The sequence below is a fragment of the Spea bombifrons genome, chromosome 1, assembly GCF_027358695.1.
Source record: "Spea bombifrons isolate aSpeBom1 chromosome 1, aSpeBom1.2.pri, whole genome shotgun sequence".
Classification (NCBI taxonomy): domain Eukaryota; kingdom Metazoa; phylum Chordata; class Amphibia; order Anura; family Pelobatidae; genus Spea; species Spea bombifrons.
Window position 1 is genome coordinate 117,487,303 of NC_071087.1, and position 20,945 is coordinate 117,508,247.

A 20,945-nucleotide genomic window follows, 5' to 3' on the forward strand; every position below is an offset into this window, starting at 1 on the left:
TTACTTGGTGTATAGAACTATAAAACATGACAGTCTGGCTCCAAAATCCAAATACCATTGCAGTCACAGCATTTGAAATGCAGGATCAGGAGATTTCCCAAAAAGAAGCAGAAAAAAGAACGTCTGTTGAAGTTATAAGCTTCGTACTCAGAGGAGGTAAAAAAATGCTAGTTTATAGTAAGATAAAATGTTTTAGTACATCATTTTCATTCTCAAACATTTTGGAGCATATTATGGATTGTGAAAATAGTAGTTTTTTTAAATTGAATGCCAAGCTGAAACGTGTGTTTGTAAAGTACTGCCCATCTCCTTATGAAAACTACTCATTGAGATGATGATGCTGATTTAAAGCATTTTTCACTGCAGTGATTCCGATGCTAATCTCATGACTCATTCTAATATTCTTCACCCATGTGTTATCAGGAACAACTTTCCAGTGCTACTAGACTACTTACGTGTTTAAATGCCTGCTCTTCAAAATAAGTACATTAAGTATACCAAATGATATAAGACTATAAGAGAATATGATACCAAGGATAATATAGCTAAAGGTAAAACATCATCAAAGTCACCAGGCACTTCAAATAATATAAGGGTTGATAAGTAACGCAACAATCTATAATATGTATAATTAGAAACGGATTTTTCAGTTTTCTCAGGAGAGGAAATGTACATGCAGATCTTCTATTGCAAATCGTAAATACCTATAGAACCTCCATATGGTTTGTTCAAAATGTCGACGTAACATATTGCTAGATTTTTGTGGCCTGTTGATTGTGAGCAAGTGCATTTTTCATAAGAGAGAATGAAGCACATATGTATACTAGGAAACCATTGGTTTTAGGATGTCAGCGTTTTCTTTATGATCGGAAAAGGATCATGGCAAGAAATTAACATGGTTCAAGATCTATAAGGCTTCATTATTTTACAGTACTAAGAGGGATGTTTCTAAAGCTGTATTTAGTTATAAAATTGTTGAATACAGAATAGTACGTAGAACAGCACGTTTAAAAGAAATATTACTAATAATGAAGACCAAAGACTGATAGGCGTTTAAATCCCTTACATCAGGGGGAAAAAATGGACAGACTAGATGGGCAATATTGTTCTTATTGGTCTTCAAATTCTTTGTTTCTAACCAGTTTTTCTGTGGATCTAGGCAGCCTCAGTCGCTTCCCTCTCTTCATCTATCCCAAACCAGGTGAGGGACAGGGCTCTGCGGGGGCCATACCATCACTTCCAGGACTCCTCCTTTATGCTGAAGATCGTTCTTAATGCAGGAGTCGACACATTTGGTTTGGATCTAGAAGCCAGCCAAAAAAGTTAGAAGCCAGCTTTTTGTCTCTCAGGTGCTTGGGGTTTGTCAAGCCTTTGCCATAGACAAACTTACTTTTACACACCATGCAGTAAAAGACACATGTTAACATCTTATGGTTACAAACCAATACATTACAGTAACACGCATGTGTTAATGTTGTATTCTCGTGTACACACATGGTAAAACCATACAATAATATCAGACACACTAACACTGCTGACATACACATTCATGCTAATGACATACTGTTACATAGATGCCATCATACAAGCTAGCACCACACTCTTATACACATGCCCACACACACTGGCTAACATTATACATATATAAAAATACACACTAACTCGATGGACACGTACACACTGAATCTGGCACTACAATACAACAGATACAATAATACTGACTCTTGCACTAGACATATAGCACACATACACACTGATACTAAAGAATACACACACTCATAGACTGACTCCAGCACTTTACATAGTCAGTCCTGGTCTTCACAAAGTTTGCTGCTTCAGTGTTCTTGTCAGTATTTTTGTCAGATGTTACTATGGTGTACTGAAGTATAACTACAAGCATTTCATAAGTGTCAAGCTTTTATTGGCAATTACATTAAATTTTAAAAAAAGAAGGGTCAACACTGCAAATATCGACTCTTTGCATGGACCTCTGCAATCCGCCCTGGCATGGTGTCAATTAACTTCTGGGCCACATCCCGATGGCAGCCCATTCTTGCATAATCAATGCTTGGAGTTCCACCAAACTGTTCTTGGATGGTTGGGAGAAGTTGCTCTTGAAGGATGTGTTGGTACCATTCTTTATTCATGGCTGTGCTCTTTGTGAGAATTTGTGAGTGCGCCCGCTCCTTTGGTTGAGAAGGAACCTCACACATGAATGATCTCAGGATGCTTTAATGTTGGCATGACACAGGACTGATGGTAGCAGTCACCTTGTCTTCTCCTAATAAGCTTTTTTTCTGGATGCTCCAAACAATCGGAAAGGGGATTCTTAAGAGAAAATGGCTTTACCCCAGTCCTCAGCAGTCCAATCCCTGCTCCTTTTGCAGAATATCAGTCTGTCCCTAATGTTTTTTCCTGGAGAGACGTGGCTTCTTGCTGCCCTTCTAGACACCTAGCCATCCTCCAAAAGTCTTCACCTCACTGTGCGTGCAGATGCACTCACACCTGCCTGCTGCCATTCCTGAGCAAACTTTGCACTGGTGGGTGCCCGATCCCACAGCTGAATCAACTTTAGGAGACGGTCCTGGCTTGCTGGACTTTCTTGGGCGCCCTGATGCATTCTTCACAACAATTGAACCTCTCTCCTTGAGGTTCTTGATAATCCGATAAATGGTTGATTTAGGCGCAATCTTAATAGCAGCAATATCTTCGCCTGTGAAGCCCTTTTTTGTGCAAAGTAATGATGACAGCACATGTTTCCTTGCAGGTAACCAAGGTTAACAGAGGAAAAACAATGATGTCAAGCTTCCAGCCTTGTTCACGTCAACACTCTCACCTGCGTTAAAGAGAGAATCACTGACATGATGTCAGCTGGTCCTTTTGGGGCAGGACAGAAATACAGTGTGAATGTTTTTGTGGGAGGTTTTTGATTGCTTGATGGATAAGTATCTGCCAGTACTTCGGCATTGAGGAGATCATTAATTCTGACCAAATCCAACTCCAAATCAATTTGCAGAAATGCAGCCCCAAGCTTACAAGGAACCTCCACCTGGCTTCACTGTTGACTGCAAACACTAATTCCTGTACCACTCTCCAGTCTTTGGTGAACAAACTGCCTTCTGCTACAGCCAAATATTTCACATTCTGACTCAAAGTGCACCTTTTTCCATTCTTCTGCACCCCAGTTAATGCGTTTTCATGAATAGTTGAGTCGTTTGGCCTTGTTTCCATGTCGACACATGGCTTTTTGGACTGCAAGACTTCCAGAATTCTCCAAACAGTAGATGGGTGAACCCCTGTGTCAACATTGTTTCCTTGTTGACCACCCTCAATATTGCCTGTTTCTTTGTGCTTTTTAAAAAAAAGCTAACAAATGTCTGCTGATGCAGTCTTGCCATGGTGTATGACTTGACATTAAACGGTCTTCAGCCACCTGACCTTGTGAGTCAGGCTGTTCCTTGCCCAGTTATATCCCTCCTACACAGTTGTTTCTGTTTCAGCTAATGATTGTGTTCCAACATACATAAAATTGGTGATCATTCGTACAGGCCTTATATAATCGTTTAATCATACATCTTACTAATGCCTACAAAATACCTTTGTGCAAGTACACCTAGAAGAATTGATGCTGTTTTGAAGGCAAAGGGCGGTCACACAGCTGCCTAAAACTTTTGCACAAATATAATCTAAAGTAACCCTGCTCACAGTTTTAAAGTTAATCCATACCTGGGTGCATCTTCGCATCAATGTTCATACACAAGTAAAAAAGCACCCAGGGATTTTTGCTGCAGAAATTCTTGATGTGCTCATTTAGTTTCATATAGAAAAACATGGGGTTTTTGTGCCTCCTAACCATTTTTCACAAAGCCTTAGAACAACAACATATAAAGACACCAATGCGGTTTACAAGAAGGAACAGAATGCTCACTTCTGATTCTGTTTGGGTATCACTTATAGTCAAACCCTTTCCTCACATTCAGTGTTACTGACATGATGATGATAATGCAAGTGAGGTTGTTCCCCTATGTAATCAAATTGTGAGGGGAAAAAAGCTCAAATGATTAATTTACAACAAAAAATGACTCTGGTACAAAAATCAAACAAAAGTGCTGTCACCAAAACAAACGAATAAATATTCCATTGGCTGCTATGGTGATGAGCGTTATGCACAACTTTTTATACATACATACACAAAATGTGCTTACTTCCAGGAAACCTTTGCATTCTGTTTTAATCACATTGCTTGTAAAAATAAACAGCATGCACACACTTAATAATGAATCAAGGAGCAACAGCCTCTGTTTCTAAGATGGCAACAGAAGCTCCTTCAGCTCTTACAGTCTATAGACAGCAGCCAATATTAAAAAGGTAATTTTGTGCTTTTGTATGCAAAAAGAAACATTTGCCAGCTGCTGTGGCACATATTGTGGTGTTGTTGAAAGGCATTTGATCTAAAAGGGCAACGTCCCTCCCTGTTAAACATTTTGTTCATCTATAGAACAGGGGTGTCCAAACTGCGGCCCTCCAGCTGCTGCAGGACTACATCCCCCATACTCCTCTGCCAGGCCCTTAGCTGAAAGAGCATTATGGGAAATGTAGTCCTGCAGCAGCTGGAGAGCCGCATGTTGGATACCCCTGCAATAGAACAGTGATGCATTGCTACTTGCCACAACATGCTGTACAAAAACAATCAACCTTAATATCTGGAAAGTGCATTTATTTTAATATAGTAAAGGAGCATAAAACAGATGGATACCTGCTCCTGTGCTAGAAGGGATTTCTTCTTCATAACTTTCATAGCAAAGATGTCCCCAGTGAGTTTCTCCTTGACTACATGCACATCTGCGAAATGGCCTCGTCCAATGACATTCTTCAGTTCAAAGTCCTTTACGCTGGGATGCAGCTCCCGTAGCTCAGAAATAGTGTCTGAATCTGGACATACATTTAAGTAAAATGTGATTAATGAAAAGCAAAAGATACAGCGCTCAATGTGACTTGAAAAAGGGGGGGGTTACAGTATCTCACAAAAGTGATTACAGCCCTCAGATTTTTGTAAATATTTTATTATATATATCTTTTTATGTGACAACACTGAAGAAATAACACTCTGCTACAATGTAAAGTAGTGAGTGTACAGCCTGTATAACAGTGTATAACAGCCATTAATGTCGAAACCTTGGCAACAAAAGTGAGTACACCCCTAAGTGGAAATGTCCAAGTTAGGCCCAAAGTGTACAAAAGGCTGTACACTCACTACATTGTAGCAGAGTGACATGTCTTCAGTGTTGTCACATGAAAAGATATAATAAAATATTTAGAAAAATGTGAGGAGTGTATATATAATAGCCCCACACTAGATAGATGGAAAAAGACCAATTAGTGATATATAATAAAATGATATCAGTTATATATATATCAGTCTGATCCCCGCTGACTTGAGGGGGTCAATCACTGCAATGTCACAGCTGCCCTCCATAAAAATGTTTACTTTATTATTTTACATATAAAACATGTCTGACCAATTTAGGGCTCTTTATAGACCACAGAAATCTCTCTTGCTACAGAAATATCCCTTATGATGTTATTGTTACATCACTGGGGTCTGTTTAATTGTTTAGGTATTTTTCATTTTAGTTTTACTTTATTTTTTTTAATCGATTTTCCTGAAGATCCTCTGGGAACCATACTCACTTTGATCTTGTGATCAGCTTGTAGTGTAGAGGAACCAGCAGGGTTTGGAGAGACCCTCTGGGAACTCTCTTACTTTGATCATTGTTTCGGGGGGAAGTCAGCACCGACGCTGCTATCAGCTAATGCCTAAAAGAACTTAACCTGTCAGCCTGGAGCCAGTATAACAGCTAACTGGGGAGGACTAAATGGTGTCACATAAAAGCCTGATATAGTTAGTACTGGCAGGGAAATGTCTCCTTTGATGCAAAGGCCATATGATGTACTATTACATCCTCACAGTCACCTAACACATGATACTTTAACACGCATACCTAGATTTACTTAGAATTCAGGAACTCATCAGCAGACATCAATTGAGAAAACTTTTAGGCATCAGCATTTGAAAGGTTTCTTGGCTCCTATGATTTACCCAGGATTGCTTAATTCTCTAACAAAAACTAAGGCATCAATATCACGTCTTTCTCCTTTGTGCGATTCAATGCTTAGCTTTAAAAAAAAAAAAACACGAGCTTTGTGATAAAAATGCATGTAATGTGTTGTAAGCACCAGGAAGCCATTTATACCAACAACTGGGAGCTGCGAGGTGTCTGCATAGTCTAGTAGTACACAATATTAACTTTTAAATTCACAAGAGTTCTTCTCTGTACTTCACACAGTTGTTCGTGTAAACATGACAATACAGCGGCTGTGCACAGCAAATGGGAAAAGGTAGGGAAATTGTTTAATATATAAACAACTCAATATGCCATATCATTCAATTTGTTCTTTTGTCAATGCAGACATTGTATCCCGTCTATAGACTTATTTCAGAAGCTGATGTTTTCCATTCCTTGCGGTGGGCCTATCACCTAAACTCCACCAGCCTTAAATCAATAATACATTTTCAATCATTTTTGTTAAATCATTTCATCTTTTCATGGGATTTTAAACCAACATATAAGGAATCAGGTACCAGCCAACAAGGAGTTGGATAATATTGGTATTGATTATGCCAGTACCATTGGTCTAAAGTGACTCCCCACACAGCTGTTGATTTCCATTTCGTGTGCGGAAAGCGCACCCATTGATTTCAGCGAGAGCGCTTTCTTGATTGGCTTTAACCAGTCAACACCAAGAAATGGACAAATGCATTTTACTAAGCACTTTAATATGAATTCATTACTGGTGGGGCTGCATAAGGGTACTGTTGTGTCCCTTTACATTTGACACATGTTCCTGCTCATCTTCCTGTTGTGCCACATGCCGCATTGATGCAATCCCTTCTCACCTTACCCAGGCTCTTTCTCATCTACCTTGGTCCCTACACTAGCTCATATCATCAATTTTTCCCTCTCTACTGGATCTCTCTCATCCTCCGTCAAGCATGCTACCATAACTACAATCTTAAAAAAAGTCCTCACGGGACATGATTTTTCCAACTACCGTCCCATCTCTCTTACCTTCAAGCTTCTAGAAAGAACTGTATATACCAGACTAAGATTATGAACTCCAACTACTTACTTGACCCTCTTCAATCTGGATTTCACTCTCTACATTCTACTGAGATCTCCCTTACTAAAGTTTACGACTTACTCACTGCTAAATCCAAGGGCCACTACTCTATGCTAATCATACTGGATATTTCAGCTGCTTTTGACACAGTGGACCACCCCCTTCTCCTTCTAGCTTTTCACAAACTTGGTCTCTATTACACTGCTCGTAGTTCACATCCTACCTGTCTGACGGTACCTTTAGCCTCTCATTCTCAAGTAACACTTCCTTCTCTCCTTTCCCTCTCAGTTGAGGTACCCAAAGGCTCAGTTCTTGGACCCAGTCTGTTCTCAATTTACACAACCTCACTTGGCACACTAATCTCAACCTTTGGTTTCCAATACCGCCTGTATGCTGAAGACACTCAGATCTTCATTTCCTCCTCTCTCCCTTTTAAATTGTGTAACTAAGTACCTTGCACCTATCTATAACTGAATGACTGCACATTTCCTAAAACGCATCTCTACAAAACCAAACTTCCTTTATTCCCTCCTCCAACGATAACATTCTCTCAGTAGTTTCCGTCAATGTCAACGGCGCAATCATCTGCCCATCCACTCATGCTCATTGCCTTGGTGTAACTCTTGATCTAGATCTCCATCTAAAAAACACTGCCTGCATTCATCCCTTCCTAACACAAGATGCTACTAAGGCTTGTTTATGACCTTATTATCTCCCGCCTTGAATATTGTAACCCCGTGCTAGGTAGTCTTCTTCAAACCCGTCTCTCCTCTCTACAATCCACCATGGATGCTACTGCCAGACTTATCTTCCTCACCCATCGCTTTACTAATACCTCTGCCATTTGTCCTTCTCTTGGAGGAAAAAAGGCATCGAATAACCTGCAGGATGAATTACTGTACATATCAAAGCAACATGCGGTTGACAAAAGGATGAGATCAAGATTGGGGAGTAAAATGGTAAAATCGAATAAAAAAATATTTTCTGACTTAGGGTTCAAATAACACAAGAGGCAAACAATTAAGAACACTGGGAAGATGAATCATTATAACAGACATTAACATTAAAAGACTTACACTTTTTGACAAAGTTAGATACATGTTTAATCCTCATTAATGAAGGATTGTTGCATTCTTCAAACAGGACAAACAAAGCATCTAGAAGTCCTTCTCGGCTTAGAGTGGATAATTGTTGTTGGAAAGGAAACTGGCATGACGATTTTCCCTACAAATAAAAGCAAGCATAAGAAAAAGTGAACAAAACTCCTTTGGAACATGATTAAATTAGAGATGAAGTAGAGCAAAGTGATTGAGGACTAGTATTACTTTCTCAGTTGACTTTTAGTTTTATTCACTGCAGAGAGAGTTTGAAGATTATGAAGTTTGAAGATTATGAAGGACAAACACTGGTAAATTTCTCCAGCAAGAAGAGCCTAGCTAACCTTACATTACCCATAATTCAATGGGAGAAATCTCACTGGTTTAACAATGCATTATAGAGAACCAGCCAATCGCTTCATGCAGCAGTAGCTTACTGGGATTGGACCTTCAGAATATCAAGTAGGTAAAAATACTGTTCTGACAACTCTACCTTTAGTAAATACACCCCAACGTACAAGCGAAATCAACGAGAAGTGAGCAGACCACTTGGAATGCACTGGGTGTTATGAATAAGAAAAAAGGGGTTTTGGTACAAATGCTAAAAAGGTTTTGTTATAACTGTAAGCTTTGTGCTCATCGGGTCATTTCAATGATTGCTATGCTCATAAGGACAGGTTTCATATTTGCACCGGAACCACTATATTAGGTCATGAAAATGTACCGTATATAGCACAGCTGCATATAAGATCATTTTTAGTTCACTTCAGTTAAATGCAATATCTTATTAAATTCTAATTGAAAAGACCCCACATTAAAAACCATACACAGGTGAAACATGAACGTAAATTCGGTTTAACCTGCAGCGATGTGTTTCTCACACCTTGGAGCTCGAACAGTTAAATGTCCTAATGTCAACTAATATTTGATATGGATTTTATTATGGACTCTCTATGGCTAAAATCCAATATGGTTTTATTTCTTTCTGGATCACCTAATATAACTTTTTTCCCTGCAAACAGCATTGGCAGAGTTGTCAGAACGTTACTATAGTAACCACATCAAGGACTTGAATACCTAAAATCACATTGATTGCATAACATTACAGCAATGTCTGCTTAATAACGAGTGAAGAGCTGCAAATAGATGGGGCAGAGTAACACCGCGTGAGCCTGATGCTCATCTGTGTTATTTTTGTCAAAGCAACACTATAATCATTTTGATGCATATGACATTCAACAGGACAGATCCAGCACAGGAGTTACAATAATCAAATAAAGAATAAACAAATTGATAGTTCGACCAAATTTGAAATGCTATAATAATGTGCAACAGTTGTATAAGTCTAAAGATTTTCCGCCAGCTATTGTCAATGGAATTGGAAACAACCTGGCAAATATTTGTTAGCTAGCCCTGTTCAACCAGTTTATTCCTAGTGCGCTATCCTCACTGCTAGCCAGCTTTAGTGCTGGCTTGTGTGAGAGTTCCTAGAGGGTTAATAATACACACGCACATGTACAGAAAGCACCAAAACGCAAGCAGAAATTATTAGCTGTAATCTTTCACTAAGGTTTTATTTCAATGTATACACTGACATCTTAGCTTTTTACTAGCCTGATTTTTTGTATTTGCTCCAAGACTTCAACTAATGCAAATATTTTCAGCCGACGTAATTCTGAGATTATGGTTTAACCTTTCGAGTGCCAGAGGTCTGCACACCCCCCCCCCTATAAAGCCAGTCCTATTTTCATAATTATACTTACGTGAAAATCGTATTAACAGTATATACTCTACCAAGGGAAAAGGAATTCTTTTTTAGGGCATTATATATAATATAATGGTGAAATAAAAACAACCACTTATATAGTATATGTATATGCCAAACTTAAGAGCACCAAAAACTAAACGGTTTTCAGAATAATCCTGTCCACCCATAGTAAATTAACCCAATATATGTAGTTGTACATACATGTATATTGCAGATTAAGCCCATGTAACTGACAGGTGCAAATGCATATGGGGTATATTGAAAAAGCCACCCATAGATTTGCAAAGGGACCACTCAGAGATCATATTCAGTGCAAATCATGGCTGAGCTGTTTAGATTTTGTTTACAACGCAGCATACAACAGATTGCTAATAAGAAGTGAATCAGTGGGGGCAAGCGCCCATGTATTGGCCCATAATGGCCGTGTAGCCGACGACGGAATTACCTGGAAGAAGTTGTTAAGTCGTGCAGCCCTGTTTGGAATAGGATCTGGAGACAAGAGGTCCGCAGCACTGCGGTTTCCGAACTTAAATTTCAGCATCTCTAAAAAGCAAACATGATAATATCAATTCAGAGAAAAATTTTGTGGATATTCAAAACAAATTTATCAAAACGACCTTTGAAACTAATACTAGACGAAAATCCAATTGATACGGATGTCAGACCTCTGCGAAATATCTCCATCACTTGCTCGCCCTGCCAGTTTCTCTTTGCCAATAACATTCTGACAGGAATACAGCTCTCCATCACGCGGCGCTTCTGACAGGAAGCTTCCACTGGCTACACTTGAACATTTGCTTCCTAAACTGTCTATTTGTACAATAAATGTTAAACATAAAAAAAATGTTTGTAGCGATATCAACCAAAATGAATTACTTCTGCTACAGAAAACGCAGGTTAACGGGCCAATAGAAACATTTGTTATTACACTTGAAGTAGAGGCCCCTGGGTACTCAAAGCTTATGTAACTTTATATCTTTTACTATGTTGGCCAAATAAGGTATACATTTCGACTAAGGCCTTTATAGCTAAAATACAGCAGACGTTATACATTCACCGTATATACAGCAGACAGTATACATTCACCGTATACACAGCAGACAGTATACATTCGCCGTATATACAGCAGACGGTACACATTCGCCGTATATATACAGCAGACGGTACACATTCGCCGTATATATACAGCAGACGGTACACATTCGCCGTATATACAGCAGACGGTACACATTCACTGTATATACTGCACACGGTATACATTCCCTGTATATACTACACACGGTATACATTCCCTGTATATACTGCACACGGTATACATTCCCTGTATATACTACACACGGTATACATTCCCTGTATATACTACACACGGTATACATTCCCTGTATATACTGCACACGGTATACATTCCCTGTATATACTGCACACGGTATACATTCCCTGTATATACTGCACACGGTATACATTCACTGTATATTCTGCAGACGGTATATATTCACTGTATATACTGCAGACGGTATACATTCCCTGTATATACTGCAGACGGTATATATTCACTGTATATACTGCAGACGGTATATATTCACTGTATACACATCAACCCCTTAGACAGAAACCGTCTAAACCGTGCGACTAATCTCTCTCCACACAGAGAGAGATTAGTGGCCCCTTTTCAACATAGCATTCCCTCTTGTTTTGACAGCACAGAGTATTCTCTGCCTCCTCCACACACTGTTCTCTCCTTTCCTGCACTAACACGCTAACGGGGAGAACAGATGACTCGTTACAGCCCGTATCTCGAAAATCGCTCGTAACGTCAAAGAAAAATGCAACAAGATATCGTGCTAACAACGTCATTTGATTGATTTATTATTTATTTTTCGCACTCACCTTACGTCTTTCTTTACCGCCATGAAATTCAAACACAAACCGATTGGTGACTTCACTTCCGGGACAATCCCCGGAAAACTGGCTACCGCAGCTTCATTTGCCAGGTCTCTACACCGTACGGTTGCCTCTGGTTGAATTGGATGTTGTGTGTGGTGAATTAAATGTCGATTATCGTGATATTCGAGGCGAGGTTTCGCGCGTTATTTATTTAGAGAATCTATAAATATTGTAGCGAAAATAAAAATGTCCAGTATATTTTCAGACATATTATTCATTTCCATAGAAGCGCCGGCCGTAGCACAGCGCCCCCGTGTGTACAATTAGAACCCTCTCTACATACAGATATATATTGTGTCAACCGAGTGCATCAGGTGGAAATCTCTCGGCTGTACCATGTAGACAAGTTCATATTGAGATAAGTATATGTCATACACGCACACTAGCTTGTTGGTGGGTCATTGGTGTGAGGCTCAGCTTTGCGACCACCTCAGTTCTTCTCTAGCCAGAATTAACAGTGAGGGAATTGAAATATGCATGGTACAGGCACATGACTATCCTCTACTGGTCTGAGTCTTACATCTGGAAAAAATGTTTCTACTTTGGTCCATTGTCATCCCATTGGTTGCAACTGCAGTGAAATCTGCAAGTTAATGTACAGGCGGTTACCTTCTTAACCTGTTCATGCCCCTTAGGTACCGGTACGTCCTTAAAAGCTGTGCCAAGACCCCCATTAGGACATACCAATTTGTCCTGACATCCTGGGCTCTGCCCTGTCAGCAGAAGCCAGCCAATCACACAATGGGGAATTTCCTCCTGGCAGATGTCAGGAGAGACCCAGCAGGCTGATCGCACATACTGCAATCAGCAATGCAGCTCTATGGAGCCCTGCTTACTGATCACAGTGTGATCCGCACAGACAGATCAGGGGGAGGAGAAAAAAATTAGGGTAGAAACGAAATAAATTCTAGTCCTTAGGGCCCTTTTTCTCCTTCTTTGAAATAAACGTCTCTCCTGTACTTTGTTAAATGTGTTTAAGTAGTTGAATGTTTCTTTCTATCACATCTCCCGTCTCTCTTCTTTCCTTTAAGCTATACCGTATTTGCTTGAATATAAGACGTGTTTTTTTTTTTCAGAAAAAAATCTTATATTCGAGGTCGTTTTATAATTCGACCTCAAATAGAGGCCGGACTCTAAGACTAAGATCCAGATCCCCCGCAGGGGGACCTGGATCCTCCTCTCTGGCAACTGGTGGACGTCTGTGTGATGCGCACAGACAACCTCCGCTGTTGCTTGCCACTTCCGATGGGGCTTCTATGACGGAGCACCGGCGTGACATGACCTTCCAGTGTTCTGCCATAGAAGCCCTGGTGAAAGTGGTGGGCAGCAGCAGAGGTTGTCTACGTGCATCGCACAGACGTCCACCAGCGGCCCTCACTAGACACCAGGGAGTCTGGAGCATGGGGGAAAGTCTGGGGATGCATTGGTAAGTCTGGGGGAACAGAGTGGCATACCAGGGGGGTAGAGTGCCATATAGGGGGTATAAGGCATATCAGGGTGGCATATAGGGGGGCAGAGTAGCAAGCCGTGGGGCAGATGTGCATAACTGGGGGGCCGGTTGGCAAATAAAAGGAAATAGAAACAACTACCCCTATAGGGTAGTCTTATATTCAGGCTTTTTCTTTTTTCCTAAATTAATATTCAAATTTTTTTGGGGGGTCGTCTTTTAATCAGGGTCGTCCGATAATAGATCAAATATGGTACATATTGGGGAAAAAAATAAGTAACATCAGCACTGAGTTTTGTCCCCAATGAGAAAAATATTTTTTTCCATGAGACTTCCAATACTAGCCAGCCTGCACCTTGTATGCAGGTATATATTATAGATTATAGTAATTATTATAATGATGATTATAGGATTAATAATAATAATAATAATATTTGAAACCTATTTTATATTAAAACATGTTTTATTTTAAGAATTATTAATAGTGTCTCTGAAAATTACATATTATTATTAAGTGATGTATGGTTGGTATAATAAGCACAAATTGACCCAGTTTATCAGTGCCCATGATTGCATCGCAGACACCTCGATGCCCCCCCGAGCATTGCAGGGATTCCCGGAAAGTAGCGCAGTCTCGCAGGGAATCGGGAATTGATTTGTTCATTTATTTGTAGCTGGCACCGGAATGAAATGTGATGCTCTTCTAGAGGACATCCTGTCTTTGGTGGCCCGATGGCCAATGAGTGCCCGGTGATCAGTCCCAGGTCTTGCTCTGCCCGGTACCGGCTGGGCTGCTCCTGCTGGAGGTGTGCGTTCGTCTGAGGGTCTCTCTCCAAGCTGATCGCGCAAGGTCTGCGGGCCAATCGCAGCAGCCCACAGAACAGGTGTTAGTGACGTCACGGGGCTGCGCACGCATTCCCCGGGTCTTGCAGAGATGGGTGCGGGGGAACGCAGCGCAACCCGGGGCCTGCGGGGCCGGACACACGCACGCTGAACTCACACACCAACGGGCGAAAAAAGTGGCAGCATCGGGGCAGTAGCCCGGGAGAGGGGGGAGGGGGCTGGGGAAGCTTAGGGTCCGCTCGCATTTCACGTCTAGGTTTGTCCCTGTTTGGCATGATTTGGTGACGGGCTCCAGACTGGGTGTATCTGGGGGCAACAAGACCCGGCTGAGTCTCTTACACCTGCCGCCTGGAAGGTCTGCTAGCCGCCTGCTGAGGAGTGTGTTAGGCTTAGTTAGACCCGTAGAGATTAGGGGTATCGGGCACATTGACCCCGGGGCTTTCCCTTTTAGGGCCCCGTGTGGCCCCCTATGTGGGAGTGTTAGTATCAGTGTGGGTGGGTCCTACTTCCATGGACGAGTGTTGATCCAAATTGAGGGGCATCCTATCCCCCTCTAACATAGGCCTTTCTGAGACCTACCCCCATTCCGCCGGCTGTGGCTCCGTCTCCCAGCTTGGTGGCCCAGGGGCCCGCAGTGTAAGGTCAGCGCTGTCCGAGGCTCCCAGCTTCAGCACCATTGGCCTGGGACAGCGCCCCATGGAGCTTCCCATTAGCTTCCTATCAGACAGCAGCCGCCCTGCACCATCCCCAGAGCGGGCAGAGGGCACGGACCTGGGGGACATAGACCTGGATGAAGAGCTGGTGCTTCTGGCCACTCAAGAGGACGGCGATACCGGGCAGAGTGAGGGCCCCACCGAGGAGCCCGGCCTGCTGTCGGTCATCAGGCAGAAGGACAAGGACCTGGTGCTGGCGGCCAGGCTGGGGAAAGCCCTGCTGGAGAGAAACCAGGACATGACCCGGCGCTACGAGGAGATGCAGAGGGAGCTGACGGAGCGCTTGGAGGTTAGAGTCTAACCGCTGTATCACCCAGCGCATGTGGTGCACAACTCCCATCATGCTCAGCCAGCCCCATCTAGAAGTGTAGTGCTGCTCTGCAGCGGGCTGTCCAGCTTATCTGCATGCAGATACTTCTTTAATTCTGTACGTGGTGGTGGTGATGAGAATCAGAGCTGATCCGTATCCTGAGGCAGGGTTTGTACAGTCATTTTGGGCTCATGTTTTAGGATTTCAGGCATTTTTTTGGCACTATGTATTATTTTGTATTGATGCTTTAGGGGCACTCAGATATGCAGTCTTCTTGATTTCATCTTAAGAAGCCAGTGATTCAAACATCAAATGTATGTCGATGGCAAGTGTAATTTATTTTAAAGGGCCGTCTCCAATTAGGATTCAGCCCCTAGGCCACCGGTTTTCCCACCCCTGTATGGGGTACAAGCAGCGATGCACCACCTCATTTCTGCATCATTAAGGTTTAGGCTGAAGCAGCCACGTTGGCCTATAATTCCTTTAAAGTATCGCTATCTGGCTTGCGTAGACTTTTATATGGGTTTGAAGCTATAGGGTTATTTGTTTGATCATTTCGTATTTGTGAATGTTATAATGCTTTATAGAAGCCGTGTGCTCCCTTTTGGGAAATTTATTTTTACTGATCAAGCCAGTTTTTCAAATATGATTTTTCCTCTGACTTTTAATGTATATAAAATGCTTTACAGCATTTAGCATATGTCTGATTTGTGATTGTTTTTATTATTAATATGCGATACGAACGCCTAATCTTATCCTATTGCCTACCAAGTGTATTTCGGCTTCTATTGATAAAGGAGATAAAACAGTTGATTGGGGATTGTTATCAAAACATAGAGACATAGAGATATGGTGCAAAGCATACGTTTATATATATATATATATATATATATATATATATATATATATGGCAATGGAGCCATATTAGGGTCAGGCAGATAATTTATGAACTCTGGAAGGGGACAGCTATATAATAAGACAGTAACAGTAATAATGTTGTATGATTACTATATGTTAAGGGTTTTTTTAATGTATATGTTTAACCTCAAGATGCTTTTAAATTTCATGTATTCATAATAATACAATAATGTGGGTTTTCCCAGTACGGTCTCTATTCACGTAATCCACAAAGCTTTTTTTGTGAAATATCCTTTGCTGTTTAATGTAGCGTTATCAACCCCCCCTTAATTCTCTCTTTCAAGTCATGCATGTTCAGCTATTTGAAGAGAAACTGTAGCTGAAAGATCAGGCTCTCCTTTCTGAAAGAGCTTTAGCAAAGTTCACATGCTAACTCATGTAGTTATTTACCAAACTAAACATGATCAAAATATCCTTGGGTGATCACCGGTAGGGACGTGATGGGGGCTTTTGATCCCCCCGCTCTCTGGAATTTAGCCTGGTGAACCCGCAGAGCAATTTGACGGTGTTGGAAAGCAGCCAGGGGTAGTTGCAAGGAGGAAGAATTAGGTGGTCTGAAACAGAAAAGGAAATCATTGAATTTACTGAAACTGAAAAATAAATGCTGGATGGAGGAGGATGTTACGTTGGCCAGATGGAGAAGACATCACATTGATCTTGGCTTTGCGCCCTTGGTGAATGTGTTTGGTTGTTCATGAAAAGACTGGTGCTTATCAACAGGTAGTGCAGTAGGAACCTGCTTCCACTTAAGTACCCAACTCACATGAAGTGAAGAAGCAACCCGAGTCTTTTTATTAATATAGAAAATATATATTTATATCATTATTATTATGAACTTTTTTGGTCCAGTCTGAAGAGAGATGACATCAGACCTTCGATTCAGACATAAAGTAGTGCATTTCTTTATAATGTAGGATTAACCTGTCTGGTGCATAGTGTCAATATTGCATTATTATTTTTTTGATGTTTGTTATGATATAAACAAGATTTGGTAGATATGGCCTAGCTGGCTTATCTAACCTGCCCATACATAATGTAAATCTATTGCCCTTAAGTTAATACAAAGCAGTCCTGTATGTTTCTTTAAGGTTTGCCCCGGCCATCACTCAACTTGACTGAGAATGCGCTGAGCTGAAATGGCTTAATTCATTTGGCACAGAGATGCTGTTAGATTAAACATAGATCGAACCCTCTAATATGTTAAGCAAATAAACCTTAGCAGATCTGTCCTTTTACTATATCCCCTGAAGGTTAAGGTGCGTTAAAATATCACGCGTTTACAAAGTTCTCAGATCCTGTGCCTGCTTTTTCTGCGTTCTTGGCAGAAGAAGGGTTTGGACATACAGTAGTACGAGGACCTTATCATTTTTGAGCTAGTCATAGTTTTAGGTAAACTGTGATATAACAAGACTAAGGTAAATATATATAGGATATACATATATTTTCCCCATTGTTTGTATTATGTACCAAACCAAATTACATATTATGTAGAATAGAACTAAATATTTTTCTTAGGAGCCCCAACCCTCTGTCTGGTTTATCCAATCAATCCATTTGATTGTAGATGAAGCCCATGTGGGTTATGGTACACAACATGTCTTACGAACAGCCACACATAAGATAGACTTCTATAAATATATTGATGAAACGCGATCTAGGCAGACAATACACATTTCCACATGTATGACAGCCTGCGTTTTTTAGACCGTCACTGGCGTTATTGTCCGCGAAAGCTCTCCTGCCATTTTTAATTTTCTAAAAATAAAAGGATCTTTGTTCTTATAGATATAGGTGTGTTGTTTTTTTCTTTGTTGATCTGACACGTGGAGAGGCGCTTAATACGTATCAACGTCTCGTCCCTGCGTGCATGCAGGGATCAAACATGTTTTGCAGGAACTTTTAAACAACTGTTGCCATGGTAATAGACAGTCATACTAGGCTGCCGGCTCCATGTACCGATCCCTGAAAGAACTGAATTGTTGTTTTTTTTTTCAAATATGCTCTGCTATAACATAATAATGCATTTCACACAATCGCTTTGGCTCAACCATGTATCCCATAAGTCATTAGCACTGTAAGGCTGAAGAATGATAAATAATTACTTATTAATAGTCAATGCTATCAAATGCATACATTTTTTTTCACGGTACATATAGTTATTCTTCCTAGTGAAGTGATTTGCACATAGAACATACCATAAAGTGTAGATGTATGTTATACAAAATGTTATGGTATGGAAAATAATTCAGTTGAAGTGAGATCTCAGAAATGGACTAAAAGTATGTTTTTGTTGTTTCCCCAGCACCTTGAACAAGAGAAACATGAACTAAAACGAAGATTTGAGAATCGGGAAGGAGAGTGGGAAGGGCGGGTATCTGAACTGGAGAGTGATGTGAAGCAGCTACAGGAAGAGCTGGAGAAGCAGCAGGTCTGCCTGAGAGAAGCAGACCGAGAAAAATCAACCGCTGTGCAAGAACTTTCCGAACAGAACCAAAAACTCTTGGAGCAGCTCAACACAGTGAGTGGGCAGTCAGTTATAACTGAATGGGTTTAACATGCCAACTCTGGTTAATATGCTGTTTGACTACACCATTGGCAGGCAAGAGGTAGCTATTAGACTTGTGCGAATGGGCCAAAATCAATTTGGCCGAATCTCCAGTCTGTGTCCCTGTCTCCTTTCCTGCAGTTCCTCTTCTTCTCTTGCCTCTTCATGTCCTTCTGCCTAATTCTTCTTCCGCTTCTCAACATGTCTTATTTCTTCTTCTGCTTCTCCAAGAACCAGGCCTTCCAGCGCACTTCCATGAAAGGACAGAGCCTCTGGGCGTACCTTGTCCCCGTGTTTCTGCCCTTTTGGAGATTCAGGGAGAAAAAGATGTACAGAAACACTCTCTTTCTCCACAAATCCGTCTTCTTTATTCTAGCCTCTCAGAGTACTTCTGCAAAAGGGCAGAGTCACAGGTACGGCCTCTCTCCTGTTCCTCCAGTCAGGGGAGAGGATATGCTGGGAGCCTTCGCCCTTTTGCAGAATGGCACCGGGAGGCCTGGTTCACAGGGAAGTGGACGAAGAAAGAAGACATAGGTAGAAGCTGGCGAAGAAAGAAATACAAGAGGACGCAAAAGAAGAAGCAGAGCTGCGGGAAAGGAGACAAGGACACGGAAGCTGTCAGCAGAGGAGATAGAAAGACGTTGAGAGAGCATGTAAGAGTGGGTGAATGAGAGTGTGAGAGGCCATGAGTGGGGGAAAAAAACTAAATACAAATGAAGTTCGGAGTTCTCTGTTGGAGTCCCTCCTGTTTTTTGTACATTCATACAAATTGATAAAATTGGTAAATTTCATGAAAATTAAAATTTGTACTAATCTGGATGCAAAAGTCTAGTAGCTATCTAGTTGGTAATGGGGAAAAACCTGTGGGTTATGGGCAAATGTCAGGAGCCACATATCCTGCTTTCTGCCCATTTTCCCTTATGTGTTATCTTTGTCCACTCTGGTACTTTAAATCCTCTTGTAGTTCCCATGTGTATGGGAAGGAGGATGCTGCCAAGAATGGCTGTACTCCATTAACTGCTGATAAGAAGCATGCTGCTCAATCCTAGCTTAGAGTAAATATTGCGGGTAGAGAACCAGATTAGAGTAAATTAAATAAGCAAACATGCCAGGTAAATTGTCCGGATGGTAGAAATGACTTAGAATTATGTCATAACATCCTACATTCCCAAGGTTTGGAATTTTAGCACATTGTATGACCTCTTTGTGTTAAGACATCAGCAGCCTAGATCAGGGGTAACAGACCAATCAATAAGTTTGACTCTAGCTGCTAAGCATACTGCCAGAAATCCTAAAAAAATGTCTTAAAAAAACCCTGGCTCATATTCACTGTAACCTAGTGACAAAAGGTAAACTACCTACTGGCTGTGTGTGACCACGGATTTCAACGTCCCATAAACATATGAAGAGTAGCAACGGATTGTTTCATGTGTCCTACCCACAAACCATAGCGTATCGATGCCAGAGGACAAAAATTGGTAGCCTGTGATATAGATTGAAAACCAGTTGTCTGTCAGGGTGACTGGCTGGGACTGACTCATGGGTGGCAGCTGGTAGGATGTTTCAGAAAATGCAGTGGATGTGGTTGTTTCCTATCTGCTCAGCACATGGATCAGGTAAGATGGCAGTTGGCAGCCCTGCCAGGGACAGGCTTGTAATGCTCTAAGATAACTAGGACATGTTAAAACAGGACACCCAAGAATCATCCCCTGGATTGAACTAATACGCTGTGCCATCTTACTGCCAAATCTATGTATATAAATAGTCGCAACAGATGCACATATCACATTAATTAGAAAAGGATCAACCCAATATGTTAAATTTTCCAAAATCCTACAGTTCTGTATATTTAATACTTACTGATAAAATATTCAGGAAATAGTTATAAGGATTTCATCGTATATGTATACCAGTGGGAGTAGTGATCATAACCTCTTGTTCCCATTTAAGCTTACTCTTAGAAGTGAGTGAGAAAGATAATTTTAAAGGGACGCTCCAACCATATACACCAGCCATTGTGTGTTTTCATTTCTTTGGTTGCTATGGTGATAAGACTACTTTGAAACATTTGCACCAGAATTGCCCTGTATAAATAAACCTTGAGCATATTCAATTCCTTTTCAACACATTCAGTTGACATACACCCAAAGAAGTTAAAGTGTGTTTCGTTCAGTGGCT

General features: G+C 41.1%; 2 protein-coding genes across 5 annotated transcripts in view; one reads left to right on the forward strand and one right to left on the reverse strand.

Annotated features, from left to right (window-relative positions):
• Window positions 1–11,975, reverse strand: part of CIT (citron rho-interacting serine/threonine kinase) — a 55,880-nt gene extending 43,905 nt beyond the window's left edge. For both annotated transcript variants that reach the window (XM_053469748.1, XM_053469740.1), the window contains exons 1-4: window positions 11,935–11,975; window positions 10,493–10,590; window positions 8,259–8,406; window positions 4,757–4,932 (exon numbers count right to left, since the gene is read on the reverse strand). In XM_053469748.1, the coding sequence (XP_053325723.1) occupies window positions 4,757–4,932; window positions 8,259–8,406; window positions 10,493–10,588 (420 nt within the window). In that variant the 5' untranslated portion in view covers window positions 10,589–10,590; window positions 11,935–11,975. The remainder of the gene's footprint in view (window positions 1–4,756; window positions 4,933–8,258; window positions 8,407–10,492; window positions 10,591–11,934) is intronic.
• Window positions 11,976–14,353: 2,378 nt separating this feature from the next.
• Window positions 14,354–20,945, forward strand: part of BICDL1 (BICD family like cargo adaptor 1) — a 28,360-nt gene continuing 21,768 nt past the window's right edge. For all 3 annotated transcript variants that reach the window (XR_008354931.1, XM_053469779.1, XM_053469788.1), the window contains exons 1-2: window positions 14,354–15,283; window positions 18,525–18,740. Coding sequence is in view for 2 of the 3 variants with exons in the window: in XM_053469779.1 (XP_053325754.1) it covers window positions 14,978–15,283; window positions 18,525–18,740 (522 nt within the window). In the remaining variant the exon portion in view is untranslated. The remainder of the gene's footprint in view (window positions 15,284–18,524; window positions 18,741–20,945) is intronic.